The 17,952-nt window shown below is 42.0% G+C and overlaps 1 protein-coding gene across 3 annotated transcripts in view; it reads left to right on the top strand.

Annotated features, from left to right (window-relative positions):
• The window catches only part of LOC139382048 (cullin-9), a 37,293-nt gene extending 19,341 nt beyond the window's left edge, over nt 1-17,952 (top strand). Inside the window, exons 22-41 of one of the 3 annotated variants that reach the window (XM_071125999.1) lie at nt 15-44; nt 338-474; nt 677-859; nt 1,063-1,220; nt 1,335-1,536; nt 1,717-1,888; nt 5,029-5,174; nt 5,294-5,423; nt 5,673-5,875; nt 6,058-6,311; nt 7,136-7,511; nt 9,846-9,986; nt 10,202-10,366; nt 10,604-10,767; nt 10,916-11,009; nt 13,235-13,420; nt 16,561-16,678; nt 16,790-16,923; nt 17,056-17,147; nt 17,257-17,952. In XM_071125999.1, coding sequence (XP_070982100.1) covers nt 15-44; nt 338-474; nt 677-859; nt 1,063-1,220; nt 1,335-1,536; nt 1,717-1,888; nt 5,029-5,174; nt 5,294-5,423; nt 5,673-5,875; nt 6,058-6,311; nt 7,136-7,511; nt 9,846-9,986; nt 10,202-10,366; nt 10,604-10,767; nt 10,916-11,009; nt 13,235-13,420; nt 16,561-16,678; nt 16,790-16,923; nt 17,056-17,147; nt 17,257-17,464 — 3,293 coding nt within the window. In that variant the 3' untranslated portion in view covers nt 17,465-17,952. The remainder of the gene's footprint in view (nt 1-14; nt 45-337; nt 475-676; nt 860-1,062; nt 1,221-1,334; nt 1,537-1,716; nt 1,889-5,028; nt 5,175-5,293; nt 5,424-5,672; nt 5,876-6,057; nt 6,312-7,135; nt 7,512-9,845; nt 9,987-10,201; nt 10,367-10,603; nt 10,768-10,915; nt 11,010-13,234; nt 13,421-16,560; nt 16,679-16,789; nt 16,924-17,055; nt 17,148-17,256) is intronic. The other 2 variants (XM_071126000.1, XM_071126001.1) reach the window with 2 other exon arrangements.

Raw genomic sequence — 17,952 nt, 5'->3', positions numbered from 1 at the left:
TCTTTTGTTTTCAGAAGGTATCAACCGAAGCAAAGATTTAAAGAGTAAGTAACAGTTTAGAGGCTAATGTACTGCATTTCGTTTTAAGTTATTCTTCCAGCTCAATGGCACCCCCATTTTTTTTTATTTTTTATATATATATATTTTTTAATATATAACTAATGATTGCAACATTCCGCTTTCCTCCCACACGCAACCCTCCAGTTTCAGTTGAAAATGATCAGGACAATGTGTTTGATTTTTGTTTCTTTGTTGTTTTTGGCTGCAGATTGTTTTTACCCTGATTTTATCTCAAACCTTTTGTTTAGAAGGTAACTGAATTGTCATTTACTTTCAGATGGAAAAGAGGGAAAGAACAAAGATGCAGCCGCTGTCTCCTCTTCCTCCTCCTCCAACTCTGTCAAGCCGAAGATGAAGAACACCAGCAGTATTGCAGGGATAGCACTGTGTTGGCAGGGCGTTGTACAGAGACAGGTAAGCCACTCCTTTATCTCTAAAACCGCTGAGGCCCATTATAAACCTACTCTGATCTAATGTCCTTGAAGTAAGTTGGTGTAGTAACTCTAAAAAAAGGTTTGATTCTAGATGGCATCACTAAATGAGTCTTTGGCAGGATTTCAAAGTTGGAACTCCTAGATAAAAACTTTGGAGTGATGACTTAACACATGTTTAACAGGTTAAGAAGTTTTTGGACTCTACGTGCAGCCTGCCAGACTTTGTGGAGCGCTACAGGAACATGTACATCCGTCTGAAGAATGCCATGGAGGAGCTGTTTGGCCAACAGACAGCATTTGTGCTGGCTCTCCGCCACGGCTTCTCTGCTGCTCTCCTACAGCTCTCCATCCTCACTGCCATGCACGTGAGTTATACTAGACGACCTATACTCAATACTAATTGGGTCATATTAGGGCATGCAACAGAAAACACACAGTTCTTCCCCGTTCCAGTAATTTTTCTTCTGTTTGGTGCCTAATGAACGTGACCCGGCAGTGCACCGTTAACACATCTATTCTCCAGATCACTGCTCTTTGTGTAGGTTGAATTCTCCATCTCTGTTTGCAGGTGAGCGAGCGGTTTGCCCAGTACATCGACTTGATGATCCAGGAGAGTGGAGTGGACTCTGGCAACGTGGAGACTCTTAACCAGTTGCAGCAATTCCTAGAACCCATGCTCTTCCTCTCCGGCCTGGAGCTGGCCAACACCTTTGAGCACTTTTACAGGTAAGGCCATATTTCTATCCCTGTAGTTGGTAAGGTCCATCTAACACCATTTATCATTCTGAAAAGGACCATATTGTACCCGAGTCTCAATCCATCTTGTTTCCTCCTCCTTAGGTACTACCTGGGTGACAGGCTGCTAGGCCAGGGCAAGGTGTGGCTGGAGAGTGCTGTCATAATGCAGATAGGCACCTGCTTTCCCAACCGCTTCCCCCAGCAGATGCTGAAGAACCTGAGTGAGTCTGAGGAGCTGCAGCAGGAGTTCCACCTCTACCGCCTCCAGCAGCTGGACAAGACCCTTCAGGATGTCGACGAGGAGGTGAGCAGAGGACGAGAACTACTATTGTATCAGGCCCTGCAATGTTTTTCCTTTAAAAAAGAAAACATAGATATATAGCTGATGCTCGTTTCCAAAGCAGCATACACATGTTACGATGCGATATGGGCTCCTGGGAATCCAACCCATAACAAACTATTTTTGTCCTTTGCTGTGCTACAGATGATGGATGATCAGCCATCGGAGCCTGAGGAGGAGAGTGAGGTGAAGGTGCTGATCCTGTCTCCTCGCTGCTGGGCTGTCTCCTCCCCCTGCTACATGGACAACCACAGCAGATACTTCCCCAAGCAGCTCTGCACCTACCTGGCAGAGTTTACGGACTTCTACTCTAACAGTCAGTCCCCTTCGGTTATCTCTTTTCAAAAAGTTTGTATGCTATAATTTGTTTGCCTCCTATTGATGTATTTTCTTATTTCTCATATGTGACTGACCGCCTCGATTCGGTGTTACGTAGCAACATTTTAAATTGTGTTTTTTTTACGTTGGATAAAAGACTCGGCTAGAAAATGTTATCATACACTACAGTTGAGTAACAATGGGAAAGTAATTCTGCTTTAAAAGTTAACTTTTAACCCCAGTTTTGAGAACATGGCCCTTGGATGTTTTGGTACACCTACTGGAAAGCTCTTTGTCTACACCCATTCAGCATCGTTCCCACCCTCTTAAGCCTTAGCCCTACCCTTCTCTTTAAGGTTTGACATGTGAGACCAAGTGCTATACAGAGTAAGTAGTTTAGTAAACAACCAAATATTTCAAGTCTAAGTGTTAAAAGTAGTATCCTACAATAAGGAAAGAATCCATGTAAAATACACTTATCTAGTCTTTGGCCTATATCCTAATCTGACTTTGGTGCAGGTCATGTTCTTCACATTAGCGTCCCTGGTAAACACACACTATCAAATAACATCCAAGTTATGTTACGAACATTTTGTGCAACTTCCAGCGTGCGTTTACTGTGAACACTGAGGCTGTACCTGCTTTAAGTTAGTTTTAACCAGTGGCCTACATCAAAAACGGAGAAAATGCATCCCGTAACATTTTAACATGGAAATTAGAGGTTGACCAATTAATCAGAAGGGCCGATTTCAAGCTTTCATAACAATCGGTATTTTTGGACCGATTTTCCGGTTACTAGTCCAACGCTCTAACCACCTGCCTTACATTGCACTCCACAAAGTGCCTGCGTGGCAGGCTGACTACCTGTTATGCGAGGACAGCAAGAAGCCAAGGTAAGTTGCTAGCTAGCATTAAACTTATAAAAAACAATCGATCTTCACATAATCACTAGTTAACTACACATGGTTAATGATATTACTAGTTTATCTAGCATGTCATGGTGCCTGTTAATTTCTCATTGAATCACAGCCTACTTCGCCAATCCGGTGGTGATTTAGCACTGTTGTTGCACCAAACCTAACCATAAATATCAATGCGTATTTTTAAAATCAATATACAAGTATATATTTTTAAACCTGTTTATTTAGTTAATATTGCCTGCTAACATGAATTTCTTATAATTAGGGAAATTAGACTTAGTGATGCCACCCGTTAGATAAAATACTGAACGGTTCCGTATTTCACTGAAAGAATAAACGTTTTGTTTTCGAAATGATCGTTTCTGGATTCGACCATATTAATGACCAAATGCTCGTATTTCTGTGTGTTATGTTATAATTAAGTCTATGATTTGATAGAGCAGTCTGACTGAGCGATGGTAAGCATTCATTCAAACCGTACTTTCGTGCGTTTTGCCAGCAGCTCTTTGCAATGCTTCAAGCAATGAGCTGTTTATGACTTCAAGCCTATCAACTCCCAAGATTAGGCTGGTTTAACCGATGTGAAATGGCTAGCTAGTTAGCGGGGTGTGCGCTAATAGCGTTTCATTCGGTGACATCACTCGCTCTGAGAGTTACAGTAGTTGTTCCCCTTGCTCTGCAAGGGTTGTGGCTTTTGTGGAGCGATTGGTAACGATGCTTCGAGGGTGGCTGTTGTCGATGTGTTCCTGGTTCGAGCCCAGGAGAGGGACGGAAGCAATACCGTCACACTGGCAATACTAAAGTGCCTATAAGAACATCCAATAGTCGAAGGTATATGAAATACAAATGGTATAGAGAGAAATAGTCCTATAATAACTACAACCTAAAACTTCTTACCTGGGAATATTGAAGACTCATGTTAAAAGGAACCACCAGCTTTCATATGTTCTGAGCAAGGAACTGAAACGTTAGCTTTCTTACATAGCACATATTGCACTTTTACGTTCTTCTCCAACACTTGGTTTTTGCATTATTTAAACCAAATTGAACATGTTTCATTATTTATTTGAGGCTAAATTGATTTTGATGTATTATATTAAGTTAAAATAAGTGTTCATTCAGTATTGTTGTAATTGTCATTATTACAAATACATTTTAAAAATCGTCCGATTTAATCGGTATTGGCTGTTTTGGTCCTCCAATAATCGGTATCGGCGTTGAAAAATCATAATCTGTCGACCTCTAGTCATAGCTGTAGTATGAATCTGCATGTAGCTAAAGCTAACCAACTAGCTATGTTCAATGTTAGCTAGGTAACATTAGGCTATAACTAGCAATACAAATAGATTTCTGATTCCAATAATATTATTATTGATCATACATGATTTGTGTAATAATATTATTGCCAGTTTGCCAGCAAACGTTACGCTTTAACTTGGAATGAAAATGACTTTCTCACAAAATTAGACACTTGTATCTGAAAATGTTGCTATTCTTACCTGTCCGTCCGTATACATGGTTGAACGCATCATAGCAGACGGGCACCATTTGAACTCCATTTTGTTTGTAGGCACTTTTTTTTTTTTTAAAATTTTTTTTACCATTTATTTAACTAGGCATGTCAGTTGAGAACAAATTCTTATTTTCAATGACGGCCTAGGAACAGTGGGTTAACTGCCTGTTCAGGGGCAGAACGACAGATTTGTACCTTGTCAGCTCGGGGATATGAACTTGCAACCTTTCGGTTACTAGTCCAACGCTCTAACCACTAGGCTACATTGTTTGTAGCCACATTGTTTGGCCAGAGTTGTCAAGTCACTCCCGTTCACAATTACCGTGGCGTGTGCAGAAAGTAGCCTATCACTTTTTCCAACTTATCTGTCGAAAGTGCCTGCTAAATTCAGGGCATCAATGCTGTTGAGAAAGTAGCAAAACTTTTGTAGTTCTCGATGGCTAGCGTTATATCTTTCAAATAAATTGCACGGTAGAAAGAACACATACTGAGCAGCTCACGTTATAGACAGAAGCATGCCACATGGCAGACCTATCCAAACTCATCTCCCGGCATGTCCAGCCCATCCATTATCTCAGAGACATATGCCTAGTTTCCTGAAACGAGTCACGTATGCCAAAATCTCATCAGAACCAGTCCGTTATGGCATCTTTCAGAACGAAAGTGCTCGAGGCTAAACGTTGAGTGATGTGTGTTTGTCTGCAGGCCAGTGCATGTACAATCTGACCCACAGTAAGCCCCGGCGTCTACAGTGGACCTGGCTAGGCCATGCAGAGCTGCGCTACGGCACCTGCACTCTCTACGTCTCCACCCTGCAGATGTACATCCTCCTGCAGTTCAACCACCAAGCGGTAACTAGATGACCGGGGGGGTACAGTGCAATGCACTATGGGGAGTTGAAGTAATACATTTTCTCCTTTGACAATGGGCTGTTGTCTCTGATACTACCGCCTGTTGTATTTTATTTCAGGATGTATCTGTGGAGGCTCTTCAGCAGGCCACAGGCCTCTCCCCGACAATGCTGGCCCATGCTCTGTCTCCCCTCATAGCAGGGAAGGGCATTCTCACCCAAGACAGCCCTGACAACAATCTTGTGAAGGGTGAGCTCCTGCTCTTTGTCTCCCCCTGGCTAGCTCTTTCTCTCTGAGCCTTTCACAAATATTCTATGGAGCTACTGTTGATCCCTGTAATCCATCAGATTTTGTGACATTGCATTTACATTTTTACTGACAGACCTCATCTCCTGCATTGTTCCCCAGTTAGATTTTATTTTAGTGACCATTTGAAATTACTGTTGGCATTTGTCGGTGGAGTTGCACTGAATGTATAGTTTTGTTCTCTGCTCATAGGAGTCCTGAGATTGAACAAAAAAGCTCTGTCTCAGAGTTTGGAAAACCACAGCTATTGCTACCTGCTGCCCAAGCAGACCTACCTGAATGTGGATGAGGATGCTGCCCGCTCGCTGGAGAGGAAGAGGAACTTCATCTACTGCCTCATCATCCAGATCATGAAGGCTGAGAAAGAGATGCACATAGACAACCTGGTGTTCAGAGTAAGGCCATGTTTCCTCCCCATGTCCTTTTTCATGTGTGACCAATGGAGATCCTCAACTGAACCTATGTAGTGGTAGTATAGACGTCCATCCCTCCGTGGTTCAGGACCAGCTTTATTTGATGGGCCAGATACTAGCAGCTGGTGTCTTATGTACTACTTTTCTCACTTGTCCTCCCCCAGGTGTTGGACACGTGTCAGAAGCGGGAGGTGACTCGTTCCCCGGGCTCAGTTCGTTTCAGCTGCAGCACTACAGATGTGCTGTCCTGCGTCATGCATGTCATCAGCAAGGGCTACATCAGGCGCAACGAGGACAGCCCCCACATCGTGGAGTTCCTGCCTGAGGACCCCTCCACTCCCCAGAAGGGCCAAGCGCATTTCTCCTTCAGCAAGGCTGAGCTGAAGAATAACCCCAGCAGCAGCAACGCTGACATCAGGTGTGCGGACTGGCCTTGACCTAGTGGGGGGAAATAATTTTAATGTGGATGATTGGTGTGGCCTCTGGGGAGATTCTGTATCTCGGGGCTAGTTTGGTTTTTGAATTGTAGGGAAGGAGAGTAGACTAGATTAACAGGCCTTTTCCATTTATGTCCCACTGCCTTAGGCATCGGATAAATGCTTTAATAAATAACCAATTGGGTTGAGGTCTTCAGTCCTGTTACAGCACGTATTTGTGACATATGTTCTCGTTCTGTCCTACTTAAGCTTTTAAATGCACTTTGACCTTAACTGTGGCTGCATGGCAATGCCCACCAATGTCAGTAATTTCATATTCAGGATGACCACTGATGCTGTTCATCTAAGCCATTACTTTCCAAGAAACCCATGGCTCTACTCAAACGATAAATGCAACATAAAAAATAATCTAGGCTCTTATACAAATATGTTCAGGAACAGGCAAAATATGCCAGTGAATGTTTTATTATAAATAAAGAAAATTGATCAACTTTGAACCATGTTTGTTGCTTTCTTTGTGTTATAATGAAATAGTCTAGAAATGTTGTGTGGGGTGAGATATTTTCTAACGAAGATTCCAAAATCAGTCACGCTGTCATTAAAATCACACTTACTACTAACCTGATGACTAAGTTTTGCTTGTCTATAAGGATGTTATGGTTACTCACTAAGTAACACATGCTTGTTCTCTTAAAGGAGAGCATTTCCAATATAATCATACTAAACTCTGACACCCTCACTTTTAATAAGTTAAGATTTCCATAGTTGTAAGTACCCTTGTGACCCACTGTGTCTCCTCCTGCAGCCTGGAAGGCATCATTGCAGCCCCTCCGAGTGCAGAAGACGGAGTCCTGGAGGCTGTCCTATTGTCCATGGGCCGGACCATGAACCAGGAGGAAGTCCGGCAGCTGATGCAGCGCACCGTCCAGCAGGTCTCTGGCACTCTGAGTTTGGACCTGGACCGGGCTGAGCACCTGTTGGTCCACTGCAAGTGGAACGTGGATGTGCTGATCCAGCGTTACACAGACGACCCAGACTCCCTGGTTTTGGCTGCCGGGCTAAAGGGCCTGAACCCCCAGCCGCCCCCTAGCCCTGTGGCCAGCTGCCCCGTGTGCCTCATCTCCCAAACAGGGGAGGCAGAGCCTGCCCCCACCCTTTGCTGCATGCACTACTGTTGCCGGGTCAGTCACCTTACACATTTTTCTACCCCTTTTCAGACTTTTACATTTTTAAAAATCTTGCACGGATACTTTAATTCTAAAGTCTAAGCTGTTGGGGAGCGAGGGTTCTACACTGACATGGAATCGTTTTAAGATGGTCATACTATAGATAATTTAGCTATTTGATTCTGAATTTCAGTACCCTTTCAGGAATAAAATATTTATTTGATAAAATATTGAATTTGTTAGTTACTACTATAGCCTAGAGAAACGCATTGAATAACACATTCATAAATGGTAAAAAAGACCATTTTTTAAGTGTTTGTCTTATCTAGAAGATATAAGAAAGCTCAGGAAATATATATTTTTTTACACATTTAACTCTTTTATTTTTGGAGGGGTTAGGCATAAAACTACCTTCAAACTTCCGTTATTTAAATATTTTTTTTATAAACAGTACCGGTTACCTTCAGACGAGTCCTGTGACCCTTTCTGTAGTGGGTCACATTAGTTTGTAGCCAGCTGTTTGGACACTACAAACAGAAATTTGCATGTCAACGGTACCGACTTCAGACGAGTCCTCTGACACTTGTGGGGGTCGGTGACCACTTGTGTACGTGAGAGTCTCCCCCTTTCCATAGTGGTCATAAGAGTTTGTATGTCAAACTGTTGGGACGCTACAGACGTTACGTGAGAATTAACTCTAGGGGGTTAAGGATGAATGACGCTGTACATACTGAGTAGTAACATCTTCTCCTAATTCATGTGTACAGTTTGTCAGGACTCATTTGATGATTATTTACGGTGCCTTCGGAAAGTATTCAGACCCTTTGACTTTTCACACTTTGTTACGTTATAGACGTATTCTATAATTGATTAAATTGTTGTTTTAGTCCTCATCAAACTACACACAATACCCCATAATGACAAAGCAAAAATAGGTTTTAACCAATTGTTTATGCAAATTTATAAAAAATAACTATCACATTTACTTAAGTATTCAGACCTTTTACTCAGTACTTTGTTGAAGCACCTTTGGCAGCGATTACAGCCTTGCGTGTTCTTGGGTAGGACGCTACAAGCTTGGCACACCTATATTTGGGGAGTTTCTCCCATTCCTCTCAAGCTCTGTCAAGTTGGATGGGGAACGTTGCTGCACAGCTCTTTTCAGGTCTCTCCAGAGATGTTTGATTGCGTTCAAGTCCGGGCTCTGGCTGGGCCACTCAAGGACATTCAGAGACTTGTCCTGAAGCCACTCCTGTGTTGTCTTGGCTGTGTGCGTAGGGTCGTTGTCCTGTTGGAAGGTGAACCTTCGCCTCAGTCTGAGGTCCTGAGCACTCTGGAGCAGGTTTTCATCAAGGATCTTTGCTCCGTTCATCTTTCCCTCAATCCTGACTAGTCTCCCTATGCCTGCTGCTCAAAAAACATCCCCACAGCATGATGCTGCCACCACCATGCTTTATCGTAGCGATGGTGCCAGGTTTCCTCCAGATGTGACGCTTGGCATTCAGGACAAATAGTTCAATCTTGGTTTCATCAGACCAGATAAATATTACTTCTCATGGTCTGAGTCATTAGGTGCATTTTGACAAACTCCAAGTGGGCTGTCATGTGCCTTTTACTGAGGAGTGGCTTCCATCTGGCAACTCTACCATAAAGGCCTAATTGGTGGAGTGCTGCAGAGATGGTTGTCCTTCTGGAAGGTTCTCTCATTGCCACAGAGGAACTCTGGAGCTCTGTCAGAGTGACCATCAGGTTCTTGGTCACCTCCCTGACCAAAGCCCCTCTCCCCCGATTTCTCAATTTAGTTGGGCAGACAGCTCTAGAAAGAGACTTGCTGGAGCCAAACTTCCATTTAAGAATGATGGGGACCTTCAATGCTGCAGAAATGTTTAACCCTTCGCCAGAACTGTGCCTCGACACAATCCTGTCTCAGCCCTACGGACAATTCCTTCGACCACATGGCTTGGATTTTGCTTTGACATGCAATGTCAACTGTGGGACCTTATATAGACAGGTGTGTGCCTTTCCAAATCATGACCAATAAATTGAATTTACCACAGGTGTAGTCAAGTTGTAGAAATATCCCAAGGATGATCAATGGAAACAGGATGCACCTGTGCTCAATTTTGATCATAGCAAAGGGTATGAATACTTATGTAAAGGTATTTTTGTTCTTAATAAATTAGCAAAATTACTAAACCTGTTTTTGCTTTGTCATTATGGGATGTGTGTAGATTGCTTAGGAAATGTTTGTTTTATTTAATACATTATAGAAGGCTTTAACTTAGCAAAATGTGTAAAAAGTCGAGGTCTGAATACTTTCCGAAGGCCCTGTATGTTTCCTTCCTACAGTCTTGCTGGCAGGAGTACCTCACAGCCAGGATTGAGCAGAACCTGGTGATGAACTGCAACTGTCCAATCACAGACTGCCGTGCGCAACCTACTTCTCAGTTCTTCTTCAACATCCTGACCGACAAAGACACCATTGCCAAGGTCTGTCCCCCACACAACTCAATGAGAGAAAGACACTTATTTTAACCCAAAATGTTATGTCACATTAGTCTAGTTGTCATATGAAGTGCTGGCTCAGTTTAGCATGGACATTTCTGTCCAGTTTTACAATGTTTGTTTGCGTCTCGTGACATTAAAACAGCAGTACCTGTCCTTTCGCTGAGCCCCTCTGCTCCTGTCCTCCGTTTCTCCTCCAGTATGAGAACGCGCTCCTCCGGGGCTATGTGGAGTGCTGCTCCAACTTGACCTGGTGCACCAACCCCCTGGGCTGTGACCAGATCTTGTGCAAGGAGAACATCGGCAGCATGGGAACCTGCTCAAAGTGCTGCTGGTCCTCCTGCTTTAGCTGCAACTTCCCAGAGGTTAGCACTGAGCTGTCATACAGTACACAGCTTCATGTCTTCATTCTCATTTGTGTGTTAGGGCTTTAGTAAACATTTTTGGGTTGATTTGTAATATTTTTACTTTAATGGTATTGAATCAGAAATCCATATTTGTATGGTTAGTGATCAAACTTGGTGTAGGGTAAATCTATCGATACATATTTTTCCAGACACTCAAGCAAGCACAGAGTACAGCTTAACCTCCATCTCCCCCAGGCTCATTACCCAGCCAGCTGCAGTCACATGTCCCAGTGGATGGACGATGGTGGCTACTACGAGGGTATGACCATGGAAGCCCAAAGTAAGCACCTTGCCAAACTCATCTCCAAACGCTGCCCCAGCTGCCAGGCCCAGATAGAGAAGAACGAAGGCTGCCTTCAGTAAGTGTAAAGCTGCTGGACCCGTTTTTAATCCTCAGCCCTGTTCTGTTGATATTTTTTTTTCTCCATCAAACCATTTCAAGGTTTACCAGAAGTATGTTGTAGGGATTTATAGGCTTTACTACCACTCCATTTGTTTTTCTTCCAGTATGACCTGTGCCAAATGTAACCATGGATTTTGCTGGAGGTGTCTCAAGCCATGGAAACCAACCCACAAAGATTACTACAACTGCTCAGCTATGGTGAGTCCATATGACTTGATTCAATTAAGTTTGCGCTTTATAAGATTTAGTCCAAATGCAAAGGGTTTCCATGAATTGCAGAGTATTTTCCCCTTTGGTATGTGATATGATCATCCATGTCCAATCCTACATAATTTAACTACTCTAGGATACTGGCAAACATCCAGTGAAAATGCAGAGCGCCAAATTCTAATAAATTACTATAAAAATTAAACTCATGAAATCACACATGCAATACACCAAATTAAAGCTACACTTGTTGTGAATCCAGCCAACATGTCAGATTTTAAAAAGGCTTTACAGCGAAAGCATACGATGCTATTATCTGAGTACACAGACAATCATATTTCAACCCACCAGGCGCGACACAAAACGCAGAAATAAAGATGTATTTTAAACCTTACCTTTGAAGATCTTCCTCTGTTGGCACTCCAATATGTCCCATAAACATCACAAATGGTCCTTTTGTTTGATTAATTCCTTTGATATATATCCAAAATGTCAATTTATTTGGCACGTTTGATTCAGAAAAACACCGGTTCCAACACGCGTGACATGACTACAAAATATCTCAAAAGTTACCTGTAATCTTTGTCCACACATTTTTTTGATACAACTTTAGGTATTTTTTTACGTAAATAACCAATAAAATTTAAGATGGAAAAAACAGCGTTCAATACCGGAGGAAAACGAAGTGGAGCGTGCTTTTCCGGTCACGCGCCTCTAACAAAGAGTACACTTCCCTCTACACTCTTTCTTAACATCTTGGAACTACCCCTCCCGGATCCGGGAGAATTGTCATCAACTGACACGAATTAGCATAATGCAACGTACAACAAATATTACTAGAAAATATTCATATTCATGAAATCACAAGTGAAATATATTGAAACGCAGCTTAGCCTTTTGTTAATCACCCTGTCGTCTCAGATTTTGAAAATATGCTTTACAGCCAAAGCAAGACAAGCATTTGTGTAAGTTTATCGATAGCCTAGCATAGCATTATGACTAGCTAGCAGCAGGCAACCTGGTCACAAATCAGAAAAGCAATCAAATTAAATTGTTTACGTTTGATGAGCTTTGAATATTTTCACTCACGAGACTCCCAGTTAGATAGCAAATGTTTCTTTTATCCAAAAATATTATTTTTGTAGGCGAAATAGCTCCGTTTGTTCTTCACGTTTGGCTGAGAAATCGACCGGAAATTGCGGTCACTACAACGCCAAATTAGCTCCATAATATTGACAGAAACATGGCAAATGTTGTTTATAATCAATCCTCAAGGTGTTTTTCAAATATCTGTTCGATAATATATCAACCGGGACTGGTGGCTTCTTAGTAGGATAGAGAGAAACAATGGCCGCATTTGTCCTTTACGCACAAAACACTCTGAGAGACTTCAGCTGACCACTGACGCAATGTTGACGTTCAGGCTCATTTTTCAAAATAAAAGCCTGAAACTATGTATTGTGACACTATACACATTAGGGAAGCCATAGAAAAGGGAATCTGGTTGATATCTCATTCACTGCTCAATAGGGACGCATAGGAACGCAGAGCTTTCTAAATAAGAGAGCCTTCCCGATTGGATTTTTCTCAGGCTTTCGCCTGCAATATCAGTTCTGTTATACTCACAGACAATATATTTAGTTTTGGAAACTTTAGTGTCTTCCTATCCTAAGCGGTCAATTATATGCATATTCTAGCATCTTGTCCTGACAAAATAGCCGTTTACTTTGGATATTTTTCCAAAAATGAAAATGGTGCCCCCTAGATTCAAGAGGTTAACAGTGCTGCTTCATTTCTCAAAGAAAAGACCTCAACTAATTTCTAAAGACTGTTGACATCCAGTGGAAGCGATAGGAACTGCAGGCCTGCCCCTTAGAATTCTGGAATCCCAATGAAAACTCATTGAAAGGAGTGACCTCAACAACAAAACAAAAAATATCTGAATGGTTTGTCCTTGGTTTCGCCTGCCAAATAAGTTTTGTTATACTCAGACATCATTCAAACAGTTTTAGAAACTTCAGTGTTTTCTATCCAAATCTACTAATAATATGCATATCTTAGTTTCTGGGCCTGAGTAGCAGGCAGTTTACTTTGGACACGCTTTTCATCCGGATGTGAAAATACTGCCCCCTATCCCAATTAAGTTAATACAAAACTAAGTAATAAACAAAAGCTCTGATTTCCAATGCAGTGATATTTTTTTGGTCTGTCTGCAGGTGAGTAAAGCAGCAAGGCAGGAAAAGAAGTTCCAAGACTACAACGAGAGATGCACTTTCCACAACCAGGCCAAGGACTTCGCCATCAATCTGGAGAGCAAAGTCTCCTCCATCAATGAAGCCCTCCAAATGAAGTCATTGACATTTGTTATTGATGCCTGCAAAGTACTTGCTCAAGCTCGCAAGGTAAGAGGAAGTAAACTAATAGGAAAATAACCAACTAATCTGTTGCGACATTGAAGCAATACAGTGTCTCTTGTGTTAAAGAGCATTTTGGAAAAATCTATACCAGCATGTGATTTCACATACAAGCCGGGGTGAAAGGTGGTCCGGTACTGCGTCCTGGGAAAATAAATAGTGGGGTTATTACACCATTATTTCAACTTACTGCAAGTCAGCCGCATGACAAATTAGCAAGTTGACTGGAAACCGAGTGGTATACGCTCCAAAATGCGTTGTGGTTTGTGGAGAACAGTTACATTTTGGGAAGGTGGCTGAGACCAAGGCGCGCATGGACAACAGTGGATGCATCAAGTGTAGGCCCAATGACAAATCGTAGAATGTTATTACGGGGTGGCAGGGTAGCCTAGGGCATTGGACTAGTAACCGAAAGGTTTCAAGTTCGAATCCCCGAGCTGACAAGGTACAAATCTGTCGTTCTGCCCCTGAACAGGCAGTTAACCCACTAGGCCATCATTGAAAATAAGAATTTGTTCTTAACTGACTCACCTAGTTAAATAAAGGTAAAAAAATATATATAAAAAAATAACGATAGGTGTTTTGTAACTAATGTCTCTTTCCATTCATCAAATTGCGCGATGCTGAAATTATTTTGTGAGTGGATGAATAGTCTACAGGAAGGCCTTTGTTAAATGATCGATTGTTTAACAATCGAATGAAACACAATGACTGGTTGTTTCTGCCACATTAAAAGGCATAGACGGCGTGTCCATAAGGCTAGGGGGATGATGAGCTTTCCTTAAAGTAAATTGAATTGCATATTCCAGTCTAAAGAAATCAATAAAATAATTATAATTGGGCTACTACACCAGAAAGCATGATTTGGCCATAGAGAATAATTAGCATCAAAAAAAAATATATAAAAGCTGTCGATTTTGTTTTATATTGCATAGCCTACAGTCGAAAGGACCCGCAATGTGGGCAGCACGTGCTGCAAATGGCAAATATATGATTGCGTTTTTATTGATTGGTTTGTCAGTGTCTGCAGAGTACTCTATCCCGTAATTTCTATATATATATATATATATATATATATATACACACACACACACACAGTGCCTTGCGAAAGTATTCGGCCCTCTTGAACTTTGCGACCTTTTGCCACATTTCAGGCTTCAAACATAAAGATATAAAACTGTATTTTTTTTGTGAAGAATCAACAACAAGTGGGACACAATCATGAAGTGGAACGACATTTATTGGATATTTCAAACTTTTTTAACAACTCAAAAACTGAAAAATAGGGCGTGTAAAATGATTCAGCCCCTTTACTTTCAGTGCAGCAAACTCTCTCCAGAAGTTCAGTGAGGATCTCTGAATGATCCAATGTTGACCTAAATGACTAATGATGATAAATACAATCCACGTGTGTATAATCAAGTCTCCGTATAAATGCACCTGCACTGTGATAGTCTCAGAGGTCCGTCAAAAGCGCAGAGAGCATCATGAAGAACAAGGAACACACCAGGCAGGTCCGAGATACTGTTGTGAAGAAGTTTAAAGCCGGATTTGGATACAAAAATATTTCCCAAGCTTTAAACATCCCAAGGAGCACTGTGCAAGCGATAATATTGAAATGGAAGGAGTATCAGACCACTGCAAATCTACCAAGACCTGGCCGTCCCTCTAAACTTTCAGCTCATACAAGGAGAAGACTGATCAGAGATACAGCCAAGAGGCCCATGATCACTCTGGATGAACTGCAGAGATCTACAGCTGAGGTGGGAGACTCTGTCCATAGGACAACAATCAGTCGTATATTGCACAAATCTGGCCTTTATGGAAGAGTGGCAAGAAGAAAGCCATTAAAGATATCCATAAAAAGTGTAGTTTAAAGTTTGCCACAAGCCACCTGGGAGACACACCAAACATGTGGAAGAAGGTGCTCTGGTCAGATGAAACCAAAATTGAACTTTTTGGCAACAATGCAAAACGTTATGTTTGGCGTAAAAGCAACACAGCTCATCACCCTGAACACACCATCCCCACTGTCAAACATGGTGGTGGCAGCATCATGGTTTGGGCCTGCTTTTCTTCAGCAGGGACAGGGAAGAGGGTTAAAATTGATGAAGATGGATGGAGCCAAATACAGGACCATTCTGGAAGAACCTGATGGAGTCTGCAAAAGACCTGAGACTGGGACGGAGATTTGTCTTCCAACAAGACAATGATCCAAAACATAAAGCAAAATCTACAATGGAATGGTTCAAAAATAAACATATCCAGGTGTTAGAATGGCCAAGTCAAATTCCAGACCTGAATCCAATCGAGAATCTGTGGAAAGAACTGAAAACTGCTGTTCACAAATGCTCTCCATCCAACCTCACTGAGCTCGAGCTGTTTTGCAAGGAGGAATGGGAAAAAATTTCAGTCTCTCGATGTGCAAAACTGATAGACATACCCCAAGCGACTTACAGCTGTAATCGCAGCAAAAGGTGGCGCTACAAAGTAGTAACTTAAGGGGGCTGAATAATTTTGCACGCCCAATTTTTCAGTTTTTGATTTGTTAAAAAAGTTTGAAATATCCAATAAATGTCGTTCCACTTCATGATTGTGTCCCACTTGTTGTTGATTCTTCACAAAAAAAACAGTTTTATATCTTTATGTTTGAAGCCTGAAATGTGGCAAAAGGTCGCAAAGTTCAAGGTGGCCGAATACTTTCTCAAGGCACTGTATATACTACAGAAATTACGGGATAGAGTACTCTGAAGGTCCTACCCAGCAGGATCTGTCGACATTACGGGATAATCATATATTTGGCATTTGCAGCACGTGCTGCCCACATTGCGGGTCCTTTCGACTGTAGGCTATGCAATATAAAACAAAATCAACAGCTTTTATATATATATTTTTTAGATGCTAATTATTCTCTATGGCCAAATTATTGATTTCTTTAGACTGGAAGAAAAATATATATTTATATATATATTTATATTTAAAAAAAGTGTGCACTCACTTGGGTGTCCCGTACCGGTAAGAAATTAAATCTGCTTCCACCCCTGCATACAAGGTTCACAATGAACCTTGTTAGTATTCAAAAAATATCCATATGACTAATATGGACCTCTTGCCTGACTGCCATGTAGGTGCTGGCCTACTCGTGTGTGTACAGCTACTACAACCAGGACACAGAGAAGATGGATGTGATGGAGCAGCAAATGGAAGCCCTGGAGCTTCACACCAATGCTCTACAGATCCTGCTGGGTAAGACCTTCATGAATTCTAGGAAAATCATAGTAAGATTTTGTCAAAGCAGATTGCTATTGAGGATGTTGCAAGCCTCATGGATAAGTTATCGTGTCCCCCCCCCCCCAGAGGAGACCCTGTTGCAGTGTACTGATCTAGCGTCCTGCGTCCGTCTCCTGAAGCCTGAGCACCTCAACACTGGCTTGGAACTCATCCGCCGCATTCAGGAGCGTCTGGTGGCCATTCTACAACACTCGACCCAGGTAGGGACTTGCGCGCACACACACTATGAAGAGCAGAACACAAAGTGTGGTGCTAATACTTACTGGATGCATTGTGGTCCAATCAACAGCAAATCATTAGGGTTTCCTCCTGTCTGGTCTCTCCAAACACAGGACTTTCGAGTGGGCTACAACTCCAAAACGGGACAGGAACAGGAATCTGCTCAAGCTTCAAATCTCTCTAAGACCACAGATGCCAACAAAGCGTGAGTACAGAACATTTTGAGAAGTGGATCTCCACATTACCATCTGGATCTAGTAGCATGTTTTTCCTGATTTTCTGTGCTCAAGATGAGACTGGTGTTCTCTCTGCAGGGCTGGAGCCTCTGAGTCTGGTGACTCTGACAACAACAACAACAATGAGGAGGAAGGTGGAGATGAGGCAGAGGAGGATGATGAGTATGACGATGAGGAAGTCCTCGAATGGCATGAAGATGATGAAGATGACATAGACGAGGACGACTTCTTCTCTGATGACGACGAGTCTGAAAACCTTGAGAGGGATTTCAGTCCTTTTGACTAAATATCTGAAAATATTAAAAGGAAGGAAATGTCAATCTGTGCAGGCACTGCAAACACCATATAACTATATTAGAAACAGTACTTAATAAACAAACAAATATCCATTAGAGAGCTTTGGTAACAGGAAAGCCATGGTCTTGTTTAAAGTGAGGCTGGCTGTGAGCCTTCACATTTCCGTTCAGCCTGTTTGTGCTGATCTTTCACAATTTTTGTCCCGTGCCACAACTGCAATTGTTAGGGGCTAGGGGCGTACACTTACTTTTTCCTCTTATTGTTTATCAAATAGGTTTGAAATCCTAGAGCCTTTCATTATTTTTCACATGACTGTTTTGAAGCCGATGAGGGTTCCATGATCATCATGCATAATGAAGGATCCCTGTAAGAAGATATATTTGGGAGGTGTGGCCGTATACTTCGGAACAAAGCCCATACTTTTGTTTAATACAGATGCTGCATTTTGATTTATCCAATAAAGGGATTTATAATCCA

The sequence above is a fragment of the Oncorhynchus clarkii genome, chromosome 23, assembly GCF_045791955.1.
Source record: "Oncorhynchus clarkii lewisi isolate Uvic-CL-2024 chromosome 23, UVic_Ocla_1.0, whole genome shotgun sequence".
NCBI classification, from domain to species: Eukaryota; Metazoa; Chordata; class Actinopteri; order Salmoniformes; family Salmonidae; genus Oncorhynchus; species Oncorhynchus clarkii.
The sequence above is the reverse complement of the archived record's forward strand: the minus strand, read 5'-3'. Positions and strand labels throughout refer to the sequence as shown.